The sequence below is a fragment of the Colobus angolensis genome, unplaced genomic scaffold, assembly GCF_000951035.1.
Source record: "Colobus angolensis palliatus isolate OR3802 unplaced genomic scaffold, Cang.pa_1.0 Scaffold5, whole genome shotgun sequence".
NCBI classification, from domain to species: domain Eukaryota; kingdom Metazoa; phylum Chordata; class Mammalia; order Primates; family Cercopithecidae; genus Colobus; species Colobus angolensis.
This window is the reverse complement of record NW_012118487.1, coordinates 5,022,123-5,038,701: the sequence shown is the minus strand read 5'-3', so window position 1 is coordinate 5,038,701 and position 16,579 is coordinate 5,022,123. Positions and strand designations below refer to the sequence as shown.

At 38.4% G+C, this 16,579-nt stretch overlaps 1 protein-coding gene across 1 annotated transcript in view; it reads left to right on the top strand.

The window, feature by feature from the left end:
* Positions 1-16,579, top strand: part of TENM3 (teneurin transmembrane protein 3) — a 662,376-nt gene that overhangs the window by 460,373 nt on the left and 185,424 nt on the right. The window contains exon 4 of the mRNA XM_011959575.1: positions 4,864-5,101. Within this exon, the coding sequence (XP_011814965.1) occupies positions 4,864-5,101 (238 nt within the window). The remainder of the gene's footprint in view (positions 1-4,863; positions 5,102-16,579) is intronic.

The window sequence follows — 16,579 nt, the reverse complement described above, 5'->3', positions numbered from 1 at the left end:
CAAGGTGCCATTATATCAATGTCATCAATCAATCAGCACACTTTTGGGAGTCCTTGAAGTACGTGCTTAGTAAAAGTACCAGAAAATCCAAATAACTTTGAGTTACAGTCCTCGCCTTTCAGGATCTAAGAGTTAAGTTAGGGAAATACAACATATTTGTTTGCAAATTACCTTATAGTTAAAGGCAGTATGGACAAGCTCGACCTTTTACTACTTTCACTCTCTCTCATTGAATTCTTCACAAATAGTCATTTATTCAACAAGTATTTATTGAGTGTCTGCCCTTGTGTGGTCCATAGAGCTTAAAGGTGAATCACATGTGAATCCTGCCCGTAGGGAGCTGAGCAGGGGACATGAGCCCTACAACCTTAACTCTAGCACAGAGGGGAACGCAAACAGAGCCATGAAAAAGGGAGAGATACAATAAGGCGTCTCCAAGGAGAGATCACTGATTTTTACCTGGAGAAAACAGAGATGGCATCACCTTTTTTAGATCTTGAAGTAGTTTGGATTTGGAGATAGAAAGATGGAGGAAAATGTCTTTCCAGAGAGAAGCAACACAGCCTGAGTGGAAAGGTGTAAGGCATGGAGTGGCTGCTTACTCCAAGCGTGGCTAGAGCAAGGAATATGCGAAGAGGACACACGAGGGAGAGCTTGCAAAAATGTATTTTGGGATATCCGTGACCAAATAGGATATTCACCTTTAGAGTTCATTGTAAGTTTGGTAGGCACTAGAAAGCCATTTGGAGTTTTCTAGGAGTAAATCAACATGTTCAGAGGTGTGTTGCAGGAGCATTAAACCTGGTGACTGTGTGAGGTCTGACTGTCCCGTCTATAACTCACTCAAAGTCATTATATCCAGAACTTTTTTTTTTTTTCAATGTATGTATCAGTGAATTTGTCTAAAGTGAAAGGCTGCAGTGGCTGTTCTGGTTTTTCTTGTGTGGATCTGCCTAGCTGTATTAGATTCTTAAACACTTTTATAGTCTCCAAGTCTAGACCCTGTCCTTTTTCCTAGTGTCCATTTTGAACCTTGGTCGCAAAAATTTCCCTGGATATTCAATTGTTCTTTATGTGAAGACTTAAAAAGAGCCAGGTACAGATCCTCACACCTGTAGTCTCAGTACTTTGGGAGGCCTCCGCAAGAGGATTGCTTGAGCCCAGGAGTTCAAGACTGGCCTGGACAACATAGGGAAACCCCATCTCTCCAAAATTATATTTTAAAAAATTAGCCAAGCGTGGTGGCACATGCCTGTAGTTCCAGCTACTTGGGAGGCTGAGGCAGGAGGATCACTTGAGCATGGGAGGTCGAGGCTGCAGAGAGCTGTAGTCATACCACTGCACTCCAGCCCAGACAACAGAGCAAGAACTTGTCTCAAAGAAAAAAAAAAAAAAAAAAAACTTAAAAAGAACTGTTCTGTTTTCTGTAACAGAAATAAAATGAAAAATAGTAGTGTTTTTCATAAGCAACCTTTTTGATCTTAAAAGTACTCTAAATCGTGCAGCTTATTATATGTCCCTCTTTGTGTTGACAAGTAGATTATTTAAAGCCAGATTTGTGTCCCTCTTTAAAAATATATAGTACTATACGATAGATATTTTGTCCACTTTATCTTATCTTTCACACTTTTATTTTTCTTGTATTCTATTTTTATTTTTGGTAGTGTTGAAATTTTTCTTGTTATACTTTGTATACTTATTCTATCTTGAGTAAATTGGTATGATAAAGATGTACTCCAGCTACTTCTTATGTTTTGTAAGCCCAAATCTGTAGAGCTAGCATTGACCCTAACTGAATCTTCAGATTTTACTCCTGTTTGTGGTCTGCTGCAGAATTTAAATGTCTGGCCAGGCCAGGCACTGTGGCTCATGCCTCTAATCCCAGCACCTTTGGAGGCCAAGGCAGGACGATCACTTGAGCTCAGGAGTTCAAGTTGTGAGACCTCATCTCTACAAAAAATTTAAAAATTAGCCATTGAGGTGGCTCATGCCTGTGGTCTCAGCTACTCAGGAGGCTGAAGTGGGAAGATCTTCTTGAGCCCGGGAGGTCAAGGCTGTAGTGAGCTGTGATTGTGCCACCGCACTCCAGCCTGGGCAACAGAGCGAGACCCAGTCTCAATAAATAAATAAATAAATAAATAAATTTTAAAAAATGTTCCAGCCCTCCACCCTATATGATTCAGACTTTGCATGTATTCTGTTCCACCAAATTTTGGATTGAACCCAGCTTTCATCAGCTGGATTTGTTTTATTGGTAGACCTCCTGATTGTGTTGTCAACTCAAGAGGTTCCAGTAAACACAGCACACTGCTGCACTGGCCAGGGCAGACCATTGGCAAGAGCATAGATCCTTGCGTGGTGTCTTCTGCGCTGTAAGTTCTCAGCAGACACTCACAAAATGAAGACGTGTACCTAGGGAAAGCCGTGGCTGCTTATTCTTGAAACCTTAATGGAAGTTTTTCCCAATGGTTATGTTTTTATTTAGGAATAAGAATTCTAAATTCAACATATTGAAACATAATGATAATGGATCTTAAAATCATTTCTCTTTCAGTAACAGTGTTCTTCTCCATAATGCTTTATTTTACCATTTACACAGTGCTTTCATCTGTGACTGACCTAGCAGATTCCTGGAACATCAAGTCTAGAAAGTGTATTTGGGATGAATGGCTAAGTGCATGATGAATAAATGAATAAGTGGGTGCATTTCATTGAATTCTTACAATTGCACTAAGACCTGGATGGGACAGTAGTATTTCTCACATTACAGGTGAAAAAGCTGAGGTGAAAAAAGTCATGATGTCTGACAGAATCAGGACTTAAATTTGTTATTATAACTTTTAATATTCTGCTCTTTACGTAGTATAATAGCTAATACAATTTCTTCTATATAATAGATACATAAAAAATATCATTCTTTCATGGCACCGTGGAGTCATCTGACCCATACCACTGCTTCTTTTTAGGCAAAGTCTTGTCACTTTTTCCTTGGAAACACTTCTCCCTGTTCTCTCTTTGTTTCTATTCCATTGACACCAACCCGGTCAGGCCCTCATAACTATAGCTTGTTCGGTTATGCTATCAGCAGCTTCTTGAAATGTACCTTAAAGGTATCCGTAGGGATTCGAGTCATATACACTGATGCCAAGGAAGACAACTCTAATTAATTATATGAAACCTGAATAATAAATCTTTCATGAATTTTAAGCTGTTAGTTTTTCTTTTTCTAACACAGTGACAACTGTATGTGCCATTCCCTCAAAAGCTGATTTCAGTCTGAGATTTATACAATCATAATTTTTCATGAACACCGAAGCAATAAACCAAGAAGGATTCCCACAGTTTCTGATATGGGGGAAACTCTATTCTTGAAGTTCCCCCATATCAGAAACTGCAAGGAAGTAGCGATATTTTCGTATATTTAGGTGTTATCTCTATCTCTCATTACAAGCATGTGAAATTATTCATTGTTAAATCATATGATATGGAATATTAGGGATCATTAGAAACATGTAATATTACTGATGTTATATGCTATGAGAGGAGTTATTTTTATCATTGTACCCTGTAAAGAGGTTTGATAATATACATTAAAACAATTACATATTATGTATTCATTTCATGCAACCTGAATTACAATGTTAAACTGTGCTATTTGGCTTAACAATCGCTGCTGGAGTTCACATCATAGATGGAAGCTAGTCCTTGTGTTTCCTATTCTTTTTTAATATGTGCGTTTATATTAATAGCATGATTTAATACATCACTTTAAAATTATACTGCATTTTGAACTGCATTTAGCCCAAAATTGACATGTCATGTGTGTGGAACCATAATCAGCTTAGCATTAAATTAAAGAGTCATCTATCTGTTTGGTAAAATGTAGTCTTCGTAAATTCTAGCGTGTCCAAAGCTAGGTAATGAGATGGGAAAGTAGGTCTCACATGTTATATTAATTTTTGAATTTTAACTTATGACTTATTAGCTATACGGAATTTTCTAGCAGTTACAACACAGCATAGTGTTTATGTTTTGAAGTTGCCAGACTCTTTATGATTCTGATTTAAAACAAAAATATTTGTATCACTGACATAGTGGCATGAGCCTATCTGGTCACCTATGACTTACTTCAGATTGTAGTTACACTGCATACTGTGAAATTGGAAAATCTGTTCTGTGTGTGTTCTAATGGATGTGACGGTCATTAAGTATATGAGTCTTCTGACGTTGTAATCAGATGTGATTCAGTCTGTTAAGTACCCATGAAACAACATCTGCTTCACAGAGTGACCTTCTGCTAAAGAATACTTAGCATCTATTAGTAGATCATAGTGCAGATCTGCCTTATTTGAAATGCAGTAAACTAGAGTAGTCTACTGCTGTTAGGCAACTAGCTTGTAATAATTTATTGCAGTTAAATAAAGCTTAAAAAAACTCCATTAAATAATTATAGGGATTATATGCATTGCGAAAACCTTTGTGTTCTACTGAAATTACCCATTTAATTTCAGGGTTGGTTTGTTAAAAAAAAAGCTGAAATCTAAAGGCACATTAGGGGAGCTGTCAGATGCTGTTTTCTGTAGGTGTTAATAAAACCAGATGAAAAAAAAATCTGAAACAAATTAAAACCAAAAGCAATTTTGCCATCTGTTGTATATTAATTAGAACTTCGTGTATCAAGGGTAAACTTGCTCTTAGAGAATGTCACTGAACACCCGCTTAATAGAATAATATGCAAATTTATTAGGTTATGGATTTATATGCAGTTTTTAATTCTAATTCATCTGCAGTGGATCCCCAAGAAATTGGTAGTGTGCATATACGTACATGTATATAATGAGTTCTCTTTCTTTTGTTTTTCAGAGCAACCTGCAAACAATCAAGGCCAGTCTACCCTGCAGCCCTTGCCGCCTTCTCATAAGCAACACTCTGCACAGCATCATCCGTCCATCACTTCTCTCAACAGAAACTCCCTGACCAATAGAAGGAACCAGAGTCCGGCCCCGCCGGCTGCTTTGCCCGCCGAGCTGCAAACCACACCCGAGTCCGTCCAGCTGCAGGACAGCTGGGTCCTTGGCAGTAATGTACCACTGGAAAGCAGGTAACGTCTAACGTTTCAAAATAAGCTAGTCCAACCCGTTTCTCACCAAGAGAAACTGACCATACTTCTATATTGTGGTGTGGTGTTTTGGGGTTTTGTTGTTGTTGTTGTTGTTGTGTTTTCTTTTTTCTTCTCTAAGAAGCAGTTCCAGATTGTTGTGATTTTTTCAGTTGCTGGGTCAGTGAACGTGCCCATTCTTTTCACACATTTTGTTCCCTACAAGAGATAAGAATAAATTACTTCAGTGAAACTTTCCCTTACCACTGTTTGTTTTTTTCTTATCTGCAAATTACCAGGCATGTGGAGAAAAGGACAGAGATGTAAAATGCTATTCTCAGTTGCATGTAGCTTGATTTAGTAGACATGTCTAGCATCTTCTTGGTTCTAGACTTCTGTACTTTCTCAGACTATATTTTGTTCATTACATCATATAATCATAGTGGAGCCCCAAGTATAACACTTAAGCACAAATCCGATGACAATTTGTTAAGGATATTATAGTTTCTTACATTATGAGGGAGATAGGGCCTACTCTCTGAAGTTCCTTACAGGATTATTTCCTAAGACAATCCATTCATCCTTACACAGTTCTATTAGGAAATTTTTCCCCACAATGAACTGAAATCTCCATCCCTGAAACTTCCATCCTCTGACTGTAATTGTGCAACTAGTAGTCTGCAGCTATACAAAACAGTTTTGCCCTCCTTCATAGATGATGGCCCATGGGCTTCTCAGTCTTCTAGAAGCTTCAGCAGTTTAATGGTCCTTCTCTGTACACATAGCATAGTGTTTCATTGAGGTTCAAAGTTATGACTTCTCGCAAAGGCTGGCTGACAGGTGGTAATCTGCTCATACAAAAATATAGATCAGCCAAAGCTGTTTTGAGCTCATCCATTTCGTTATTCAGGATGGCCTGGCATGTAACATTTGGCCTTCTTCCTTTGCACAGGAGCTGAACCGCCACTGTCTCCTTTGTACTTATGTATTGCACAACCAAGAGTGATGTCTTACCTTACTGGTCTTCTGGTGGCAGCTTTGCAGTGAGGTTCCCCTAACATTCTTCTTCTTCTTTATTTCTTCTCTGCCCCAGGGTTTCCATTAGGCTTGGAGAAAAAGAGTTATCACCACAGAAAAGCCAGAAAATAGAGAGCTCTTGACCCCTTGAGAGACTGTCCCCCAAAATGCCCTGCCCTAGAGCTTAGAGTTAACATTAGGATTTAAATTAGCTTCTGGGTGAAGAAACTGTCTCACCATGAATATGTTGCTATTTCTCGCCATTAGGTGTATAGTCTCAACCCCTTCTGCCTTGAGGATGAGCTAGCAGGAGGCCCTCACAGTTAGTTGTCAACAATAAAAGTCTTTCTGTGTTTTCTTTTACTCTTGACCTAAGAACAAGGTTCTAAAGAACTCTTATCTTTTTATCTATACTCAGCCACGAGTAGTTGAGTTTTATTGTTTATTTTGTATTACTGAACATTCTTCTGGGAGAAATTAGGAAGAGAAAGAACAGGAAAAACAGGCAAACAGCAGATTTCTCTTCACTTAAGACACAGAGTCATGTATACAGATTTTTTTTTTCCTGAGGTTATTAGCACAGACCTCAATTTACCCAGTGTAATTAATTAGCACACACAGAAGAGCTAATCAACACTGATTGACTATTGTCATTTGGAAAAATTTTATTAGGAAAAAGTAATTTTCCAGTTGAGTCATCAAATTGAATATGGATAATTGCATTGTGGTTGACAGTAATTGTTTTGACAAATATTTATGAAATATGTCAACTTAAATCCTCAGAAACGTGTTTAATTTTAGTGATGTTATAAAACACAAAAGCCTCAAAAACTGTCAATAGGAGAGTTAGCATTCCATGGAACCATGTCTTACAGTTAATTTGGAATAATTTTGAGAAGAGTAAGATGTGTTCTCATTATTCGTCTTATTGCGCTGGAAATTTTGATTGATGGGACTTTAAAGAAAGAAAGTAGTTGGTTAGAAGAAAATCCACTGTAGCCATATGTGAAATTGTAGCTGGTTTCTCTATATTCAGACCCGATAAGAAATCATTCCCATGGTGAGTAGTTACTGAGATTTTCTTCCATTTCTAAGTAATGCCATTAATGAATCATCAATGGAATTAATATTATATAGTTTTATGAGTTGACACAGGGAGGAAATCAACCAGCTGATGTGATGTCACTAATAAATATACAGAATAATTAATCTAAAAAATGTGTTGTTATGCTAACAAATTTTAATCTGCAGTATAGTTTCGTTGTTTTCTCGTTATCCAAAGCTCACATCTTATAGTGTTGCTAATCAAAAGCAATGATATTTCAACTTGCAGTACTCAGTGAGTCAACCTAAGCAGTGATGTGAAAATCCCACACGGTGCTGACACAGTACTACTGTGGTTTCTTTAATAGTCTCACTTGGTTGGAACTCTGGAGGTGAAGAGCCAGCCTTACTTATCATTGATTTTTCCTTTTTTAGTTAAGGTTCCCTATTGAGTAGGATTCTCAGACTCAGTTTCAGTTATATTAACAACTTTATCCAGACTTGTGTCTGCCTTTAACTGTTTTTTAATCTAGTGTATTGTTTTATCTTTGACAATTATTTCAATTTATATATATATATATATACACCGATTTTGCAAATTCTCACTTTTTCTGAAACTGCCACTTAAAAGTTATAAACTATGAAGTATAAAACTCAGTTACGCATAAATAAAAATCTCTGTATTTTTCTCTTAGTTCCCCCCGCCCTTTTCTCTTTTCAGCACAAATTGATAGTAATTGGTTACAAAGTGGCATGTAATAACCCTTGAAAATCTCAGTGATTTGTAGACTTACGGTTTATGTGAATTGCTGGAAAAGACATAAAAGGATTTTCCACTTTGTCCTATCTGTTTCAGTATAGCTATCATTTGGATTTATTCTAAAGCATTTTTTTCACCAGGCAGTTTCTTGCTTCCATAAAAATGTTTATTTCCTTTCTCTAATGAATTTAACATTTGCTCTTGCTGGAGACAATCAATATGATCGTATGCTATGCATTCCCACTCAGTGAACAGAATACTTCTGGTCTGTAATCTCCAGTGACTTTCAGATCTCCTAGAATCACACTGAGATCCAAAAAAGCCTTTGCAGTTCATAAGCATCTCCTTATTATGTCATCATTTCCTATTAACAATCGGTCCCTATGTATAATACCGAGTACTTGCTTACAATTTTCCTGAAAATTCCTTTTCTTTGAGCTCACTATTTGTTATACTTTGGATCATTCACTTTTAGGGCATTGGAGAGCCTGTAGCTTGCCATTGGTTTATTTTATACTTAAGCTGCTTCAGTATGTAATAATAGCTGCTACAAGAATATGGAGCAGCTGAGGAAAAGCTTAGAATTGGCCCAGTACAGCAGCAGCACTTAAAGGTATAGTACAGTAACTCTCATTGAAAAGCTCTGTCCTTCAGCAAGTGTAAAATTAATTGCCTGCAAGTTCCTCATTTATACACGTGAATTAAATAGCTTAGTAGTTACCTATTAGATGTTAACAAAACGGTTCATTTGTAGCTGTTTAATAAAAGATTTATTAAAGTCTTGTTTTATTATGAAGCCTACTTTAGCATGGATAGTTCATTAGTTATGTTCCCATAGCTTTTTACCTTCTAGTTCAGTAATGCTTTGCTAATTATTAATGTATGAAAATGCATATTTAATTGCCTCTTTATTAGTGCATTTTTTATTTCAATAGTGAGATGTCTTGAGCCACATTAATGTGAGATCAATTGTTAACGTCGTTAAAAAAATAGAATACCTAAACAGAGATATTGTTTACTAAACTAAGATATTATACTTTTTCACTTTTTATCTTCTTTAAAATGGTTGTAGGGAAAGTGAAAACAATCATACACACACCAGGTCTGAGTCAGCCTTGCTGACTTGTGTCTGCATCCTATGCATGGTAGCTTTCCTGCCCCAGAGGAAGCCTTTCCCGGCTGAAGAATTGTACCTGCACCCACTTACTGATAACAGATGACCATTAGTGAGGTAGTAAGTAGTGGAATCCTCCATAATTAAAGATACAACTTCAAGTAAAATATGCCTGGGAAGGTAGCTCAGTGACTAAGGTTGACTGACTGATGCTGATGCCATATGCTTTTGTTAAAGATAACTTGGGGAGACACAAGGGTACCTGTGAGGAAAGGGAATATTACTGAATATGGAAAAGAGGTCCAAAAATGAAGAACCTAAGGTTACTGAACAAAAATTTCAAAATTGGACCTGGGCCTATGCTAGGAAATTCTTGAAGTTTCACCATCATCATTTATTTAAAAAAAAAAAAAAGAGAACGTTAACTTAAATTATATACTAATGAATAGTAAAAAATCACTTGGATTCTAAGTCTCTTAAAATATGGCACCTTGTATAACTTAACAGTAGTTCTTAAAAGGACTGGGAAGGGATATTGTTTATTTGTGAGAATAGGAAGAAACATGAAGAGGGAGATATAATGTACAAGAATTTGCTGTGTGCTGTTAATATTTAAGGCCTATTTCAAGCCCTAACTAAAAAAAACCTTTGTCTCAGAGAGAGGAGGATAATTGAGGAAGCTATTGTAAGCTTAATTCAGTAATTCAGTGCCGAAGCTCTATGGTGACCATATAATTCATTATTAAAGCCAGGACACTTGCAGAGTAAGAAGGGGCCATATCAACAGTTACCCTGGAATTGCAGCATAAACTGAGAAGGACGTGTGATTACCATACTAAGTTTTATTTCCAAGAGTAAAGTTAATTTTAAGTCCAAATTTTCTTATTCCTTAGATAAAAATAAGAAATTAAATGAGAAAGCCAGGTTGAATGCAGGTAAGGCTTCAGACTTCAACATTTCTAGTAGTTTCTATTGCTAACTTAGAGCAAATGTTTAAACTTTTATTGACTCCTGTCACAGAAAAAGCTTCTATTGGCCTCCAAAATATGTAGCTCCTAAAATAATACGTAAAATATTTGTCTTAATTTTCTTCTCACAGTATCAAGAGAACACTTAGCACAATATCAAGAGAACAAGAGGTAGCAGGCAGGGTACAGTGGCTCACGCCTGTAATCCCAGCACTTTGGGAGGCCAAGGCGGGTGGATCACCTGAGGTCAGGAATTTGAGACCAGCCTGGCCAACATGGTGAAACCCCATCTCTACTAAAAATATAAAAATTACCCAGATGGGGTGGAGGGCACCTGTAATCCCAGCTACTTGGCAGGCTGAGGCAAGAGAATTGCTTGAACTCAGAAGGCAGAGAGAGGTTGCAGTGAGCCAAGATAGCACCAGTGTACTCCAGCCTGGGCAACAGAGGGAGACTCTGTCTCAAAAAAAAAAAAAACAAAAAGGGTAGCATATATAAAATGTGGTTCTGAATTTACTCAAAGAATAAACATCCCTGTGTCTCCAGCAGCATTACAATTTGGGTTTCCAAAATCATTATCTTAGGCTGAAGTAGAGGCTTCATTCTAGGGAAGTTTGAGATAAAGATTCAAAGATGGTCATTAAGATAAGTGAGAGTAAAAGGCTGATTTTTTAATGTGAGATTATTATTAACCACTTGTAATGCTATAGCCTCAATTTGATTGTTTAGTGGGCATCGTGCCAATAATTAAAATGCGAAAGAAGGCTCTAAACCAATAGTAGCTCTAAAATGAAGGTCATTCTCAGGAGTCAGTATTGATATATATTCTAATTAAAACCTAGTGGATATAGTAGGGATACAAATCACAGTTTAACGTCATGAGAAAAGCATATGCTTTGGAGACCTGGTTTTTAATCCTGCATCCACCATTTTCACTATCTATGTAATCATCTACACATATTTAAATGTGAGGTCAATTTCCAATGCAATCATAATATCTACTCAAAATGATTTGTAAGTGTGAAATGAAATAAAGTAAGTAGAGCACCTGGCACATGATAGATGTTCCATAAATGTTTTTAAAATAATGACCAAATAGTCATAGCAACCATTGTGAAGGGCACCTCATTGGTTAATACCTTTCATCATAAAGTAGCTCTCATCTCTCCAAACAATAAGAAAAGCATTTGTCTTAACCAGGATATTTTTGTCTAATTTATGTTTATGTGTTAGGTTGGTTAAACATAAAATTAAACCATGGTTAATTTTACTAGATTAAAATCTCTTAGTTTTCTCACTCTTCCTGTCGCTTCACAAAAAGTAGGTGGGTTTTTGTAGGTAGGAACCCCAAGTCTGTTCATTTTGTTCTTGAGAAGAAAAAAGAAATCTTCAAATAATAATGAAAGGCAACTATTCATATCCTTGAAACATTTAATTAACTACAGTAATAAATGTTTGGAATGAATCAATAAAAGCCTTGATAGATGCATTGTCTTCACATCACTCAGAAGTGAGACCCCAGTTTTATTTAAGGTATTGAACGCTTTAGAGTCTTTTGTGCATGATAAAGGTACTGTACAATAGAGAGGGAGTGTTATTTTGTTTAATTGGAGTGAACCAGTTTCTTTTTAATAGCAATTAAGACACCAAGAAAGTATGCATTAATCATTTGCTATAGGCCTTAAGTGATACTGAAAGCGTAATTTCAATAGATTGCAAATACTATATATTCTGATAATGTTTGGTTTTGGATAACCGTAATCCATATAAAATACATTCACACATGATCATCTTAATTTTCATGGTACCTACAGAAATGAATTCTTAATTACCTCTAACACATTTTGAGCACACTTATTTGAACGTGAACAGTGTAAAAGGTAATCTGTGCCTTTACTCCGGTCCTGGTCAGCGATTGCAGTGTAGCCATTATCTTCATCTGAAAATGACCTGTCATTCTCAAGTCCTTCTCTTCCTCTTGAGCAACTGTTTTGTGAGGCTTTTTAACAATCCTCTTACCATTCACTAGTATTGTCTAAGTATATATCAGTCCTCTTTACTTGTGCATGTGTATGTATTTGTACATGTGTATGCATACATGTGTTATGTCTACTTGACATCATTGCTACCTGGTGATTTTATTTTTTCCTGAAATCAATTCGTATTCAATTTTTTTAGAGAGTTGATTTATTGATTGATTTCTTTTTTGAGACGGGGCCTTGCTCTGTCACTCAGGCTGGAGTGCACTGGCACAATCATGGCTCCCAGCAGTCTTGACCTCCCATCCCGGGTTCAAGCAATCCTTCTGCCTCAGCCTTCTGGGTAGCATGAACTACAGGTGTGGCACGGTGCCCAGATAATTTCTTAATTTTTAATTATTATTATTTATTTATTTGTCTACTGGCTGCTTGGCGTTTATTTTCCACGAGGTGCAAGGTGAAAAGTTACAGCTGTCAGGAGAGCTCGCGTGCGCTGGGACAGTGAGGAGGGCTGTCTCCTTTTTGGTGTTAGCTGTGTTGATGGAGAAGAGCGCCCTGCGTGTCCGCTTGCTGCAGCCGCCTGGTCTGCAGGGTCCGCCAGGGCGGAGAGGGGCTCTGGCGGCCCAGCGCCTCCGCAGGCCCGGGTTTCGGGGGTGGCCGCTCAGGTCAGGGCTGGGTCCCAGCACTGGCTTTGCTGGACAGGCCATCGGACTGCCTCCTGGGACATCCCAAGCCAGGCCACAGGCGGTCCTGCTGCAGGGGTCCTAGGAGGCCCCGGGTGCTCTGTGAACCATAAAAATACCGCGCGGCCACGAAAGAAGCTCGCCCACCAGTGACGTGGGTCAGCTGGGGGGTCAGGGGCGGCTTCCCTATGGCACTCGGTGCTACCGCAGGAGCTGCTACTGGAAGTGGAACCCAGTGTGGGTAGTAGCCGTGGGTGGCCCCAAGCAAGAGGCTGGAGGGACTGGAGGGTGTGGCCCATGCTCTTGCTTGCAGGCTGGTGGGACCTTGGTGGCAACTCCTGGGGATGGGGCTGGCAACGCTAGGCCAGGAACCATTTGCAGAGGAGCCTGCTAGGAGGCCACTCCACGATGGAAACGTGCACAGGGTAATTTTTTAGTTGTTTAAATTTTTGTAGAGACTGGGTCTGCTATGCAGTCTACCCCTCTGTGCCTCCCAAAGTGCTGGTATTACAGGCGTGAGCCGCCACGCCCAGCCTTCATTTTAAAACTCTTGTTTTTCTGTGGAATTTCATTCTCTGGTTTCACCACCAGTTAATATACACCCTGTCAAAGATAATTGCATGTTTTTTTTCCTGCATTCTTTTATTTTTTCCTTGACAGGCTTTTGCCTACTTACTTTCTCCACTAATTTCAAACCTGAGGTAAAGTCTGTTTTCTATTACACTAGTCTGAGAACTCTTTCTTCTTATAACGTACCATTAAATTCTTGGACATGCAATTAACCAACTAAGCTTAATCAATTCTATTTGATAACCCCTCTGATTCTGCTGTAACCTTCTTCATGCATTTTTAGCATCTCACTTCATATTCTGAACCACTTGAAATACTGCTACTGGAAATTGTTGCAGTTACATCTCACAGTAATATAATATTGTTACCGTCTGGTCATGATGTGTGGGAAGAAGTGTTGGTTTGGGGACAGGCGGATCTGGATTAAAATCTCAACATCCTACCAGCTGTGTAGCCTTGGCCAGGGTAATTATACCTTCTTATCTTGTGTTTCCATCAAATGGGATTGTAATACTTCATAAAGACTTTATAAGGGTTCATTAAGATGTCATGTAAAGTATTTAATGCTTCAGTTTCTTTGCTTTTTTTTCCTTTCCTATGCTACATGTTTAAAGGAAAAATAATTCATTTAGTAACTACAAAGGTAAATGACATCTACCAAGGAAATAAAGATTTACTAAAATGCAGTGACAGCTACCAAGGACTTACATGATAATTAATTTTTGTGACAATTAGGTATCTTTTTACCTTTGCAGATTTTTTGATAGTAAGAATAATCACAAAATCCTCAACTTAATTGACTTCCTAACAGAGATAAACTATGAAGTAAATTTTTAAAAACAGAATTTGTGTTAGAAAAACCAAATAACTGTGATAATACGTAACAGTGATAATGCGGGAAAGAAATTCTCTGAGATAGTGGTGTGTTAGAGATAATTCATAAAATAAAGCCTGAATGCATTCATTCATTTATTCAGGAAGTATCTGTTAGTCTTACAGTTTACCAGTATGAAAAACTCAAGTTTGTTACAAGGGATCTGTAGATGTTTTGCCTGCTTTTGAGAAAGATAGATTATAATCCAGAGCAAATTTAAAATCATAAAGATTATCTAATCTGGCCAAGTATGGTGGCTCATGCCTGTAATCGTAGCACTTTGGGAGGCTGAGGCAGGTAGATCACTTAAGGCCAGGAGTTCAGGGTCACCCTGGGCAACATGGTGAGACCCCACCTCTGACAAAAAATTTAAAAACTTAGCCAGGTTTGGTAGTGTGTGCCTATAGTCCTAGCTATTTGGGAAGCTGAAGCAGGAGGATCACTCGAGCCCAGGAGCTCCAGGCTGCAATGAGCTGTGATCACACCATTGTCCTCCAGCCTGGGCAACTAAGTGAGACCGTCTCTATTTTTTTCTCCCAAAGAGCTGGGATTATAGGTGTGTGCCACCATGGCCAACTAATGGTTTTTTTGTTTGTTTGTTTGTTTGTTTTTTGAGGTAGGGCCTTACTCTGTTTCTCAGGCTGGAATGCAGTGGTATGATCAGAGCTCACTACAGCCTTGACCTCCTGAGCTCAAGCAATCCTCCAGCCTCAGCCTCCTGAGTAGCTGAGACCATAGGAGCATGTCACTATGCCCAGCTAATTTTTTATTTTTTTCTAGAGACAGGGTCTCTCGTTATGTTGAACAGGCTGGTCTCAAACTCCTGGGCTCATGTGCTGCTCTCGCCTTAGCATCCTAAATTGCAGTGATTGTAGGCATGAGCCATCACATCTGGTCTTACCTTCTTTTTAAGGCCCATTGAGATTTAGTAAGTGGCCTGAGGTCGCAAGACTAGTTAGTGGCAACACTCAGCTAGATGACAGGCATCCAAATATAAGTTCATTTTCTTCTAGTAATGATCTCCAGAAAATGTTTTATTACGTTTGACAGGAAAAAAACAAAACCTCAACCCCCAAATATGTGTATTTATTAAATTATAAATTAGGCACATGTAGCAATTTACTAATCTTGTGCCTGTTATCATGCACAGATTAAAAATTGAGAGAATGAACTAAAATAAACAATTTTACAGAATTTTATTTTATTCCCACTTATTCATTTAATGATGTATTTAATTATTTAATATATATTATAGTTGTTAAATGTAAGTGAATTTTATTTATTAAATACTAATCATACCATAAGTATTCTTCAATTCTAACAATTATATAAACATGTGTGTTGAAATTTGGCTAATTTCTCTGATGTCTACTCTGATCATCTGGCAAGCTGATCAGTAGCTATTACATTTTCACATTTTAAGTAAATAAGAACAAAACCCACTAAAATATGAGTTAGCAGACTTTTAAGCAGTTTAGAAAATAAAAAATTGCTCTAGATGACATGCATTTATTTTGCAGCAAAGTCGTATATTGATGGGACTATTTCCAAATGTATATTTTCAAAACACTCTCTCAGAACTAAGAATTTCTTTAGAGAAGGTGTACTGTCTTTTTTTTTTTTTTTTTTGAGACGGAGTCTCGCTCTGTCACCCGGGCTGGAGTGCAGTGGCCGGATCTCAGCTCACTGCAAGCTCCGCCTCCCGGGTTCACGCCATTCTCCTGCCTCAGCCTCCCAAGTGGCTGGGATTACAGGTGCCCGCCACCTCGCCCGGCTAGTTTTTTTTTTGTATTTTTTAGTAGAGACGGGGTTTCACCGTGTTCGCCAGGATGGTCTCGATCTCCTGACCTCGTGATCCGCCCGTCTCGGCCTCCCAAAGTGCTGGGATTACAGGCTTGAGCCACCGCGCCCAGCCAAGAGAAGGTGTACTGTCTTTATCATTCTTGAACACTTCCTCTACTTGGAGGGGCAGATTATTAATGTTTTCAAAAATATATTCTTGGTAAGATACTTTTGACAGCCACTTGTCATCATAGAACAGGTCAGCAATTCATTTTTAAGGTTAAACTCTTTGGGTATTTTGCTGTGAGATACCTTGTTAACCTTTATGTGGTTAAAAAAGATTTTCAGGCCGGGTGTGGTGGCTCACGCCTGAATTCCCAGCATTTTGGGAGGCCAGGGTAGGTGGCTCACATGAGGTCAGGAGTTTGAGACCAGCCCTGCCAACACAGTGAAACCCATCTATAGTACAAAATACAAAAAATTAGCCAGGCATGGTGGCGCGTGCCTGTAGTCCCAGCTACTCGGAAGGCTGAGGCAGGGGAATCACTTGAACCTGGGAGGTGGAGGTTGCAGTGAGCCAAAATCACGCCACTGCCCTCCAGCCTGGGCAACTAAGTGAGACCGTCTCTATTTTTTTCTCCCAAAGAGCTGGGATTATAGGTGTGTGCCACCATGGCCAACTAATGGTTT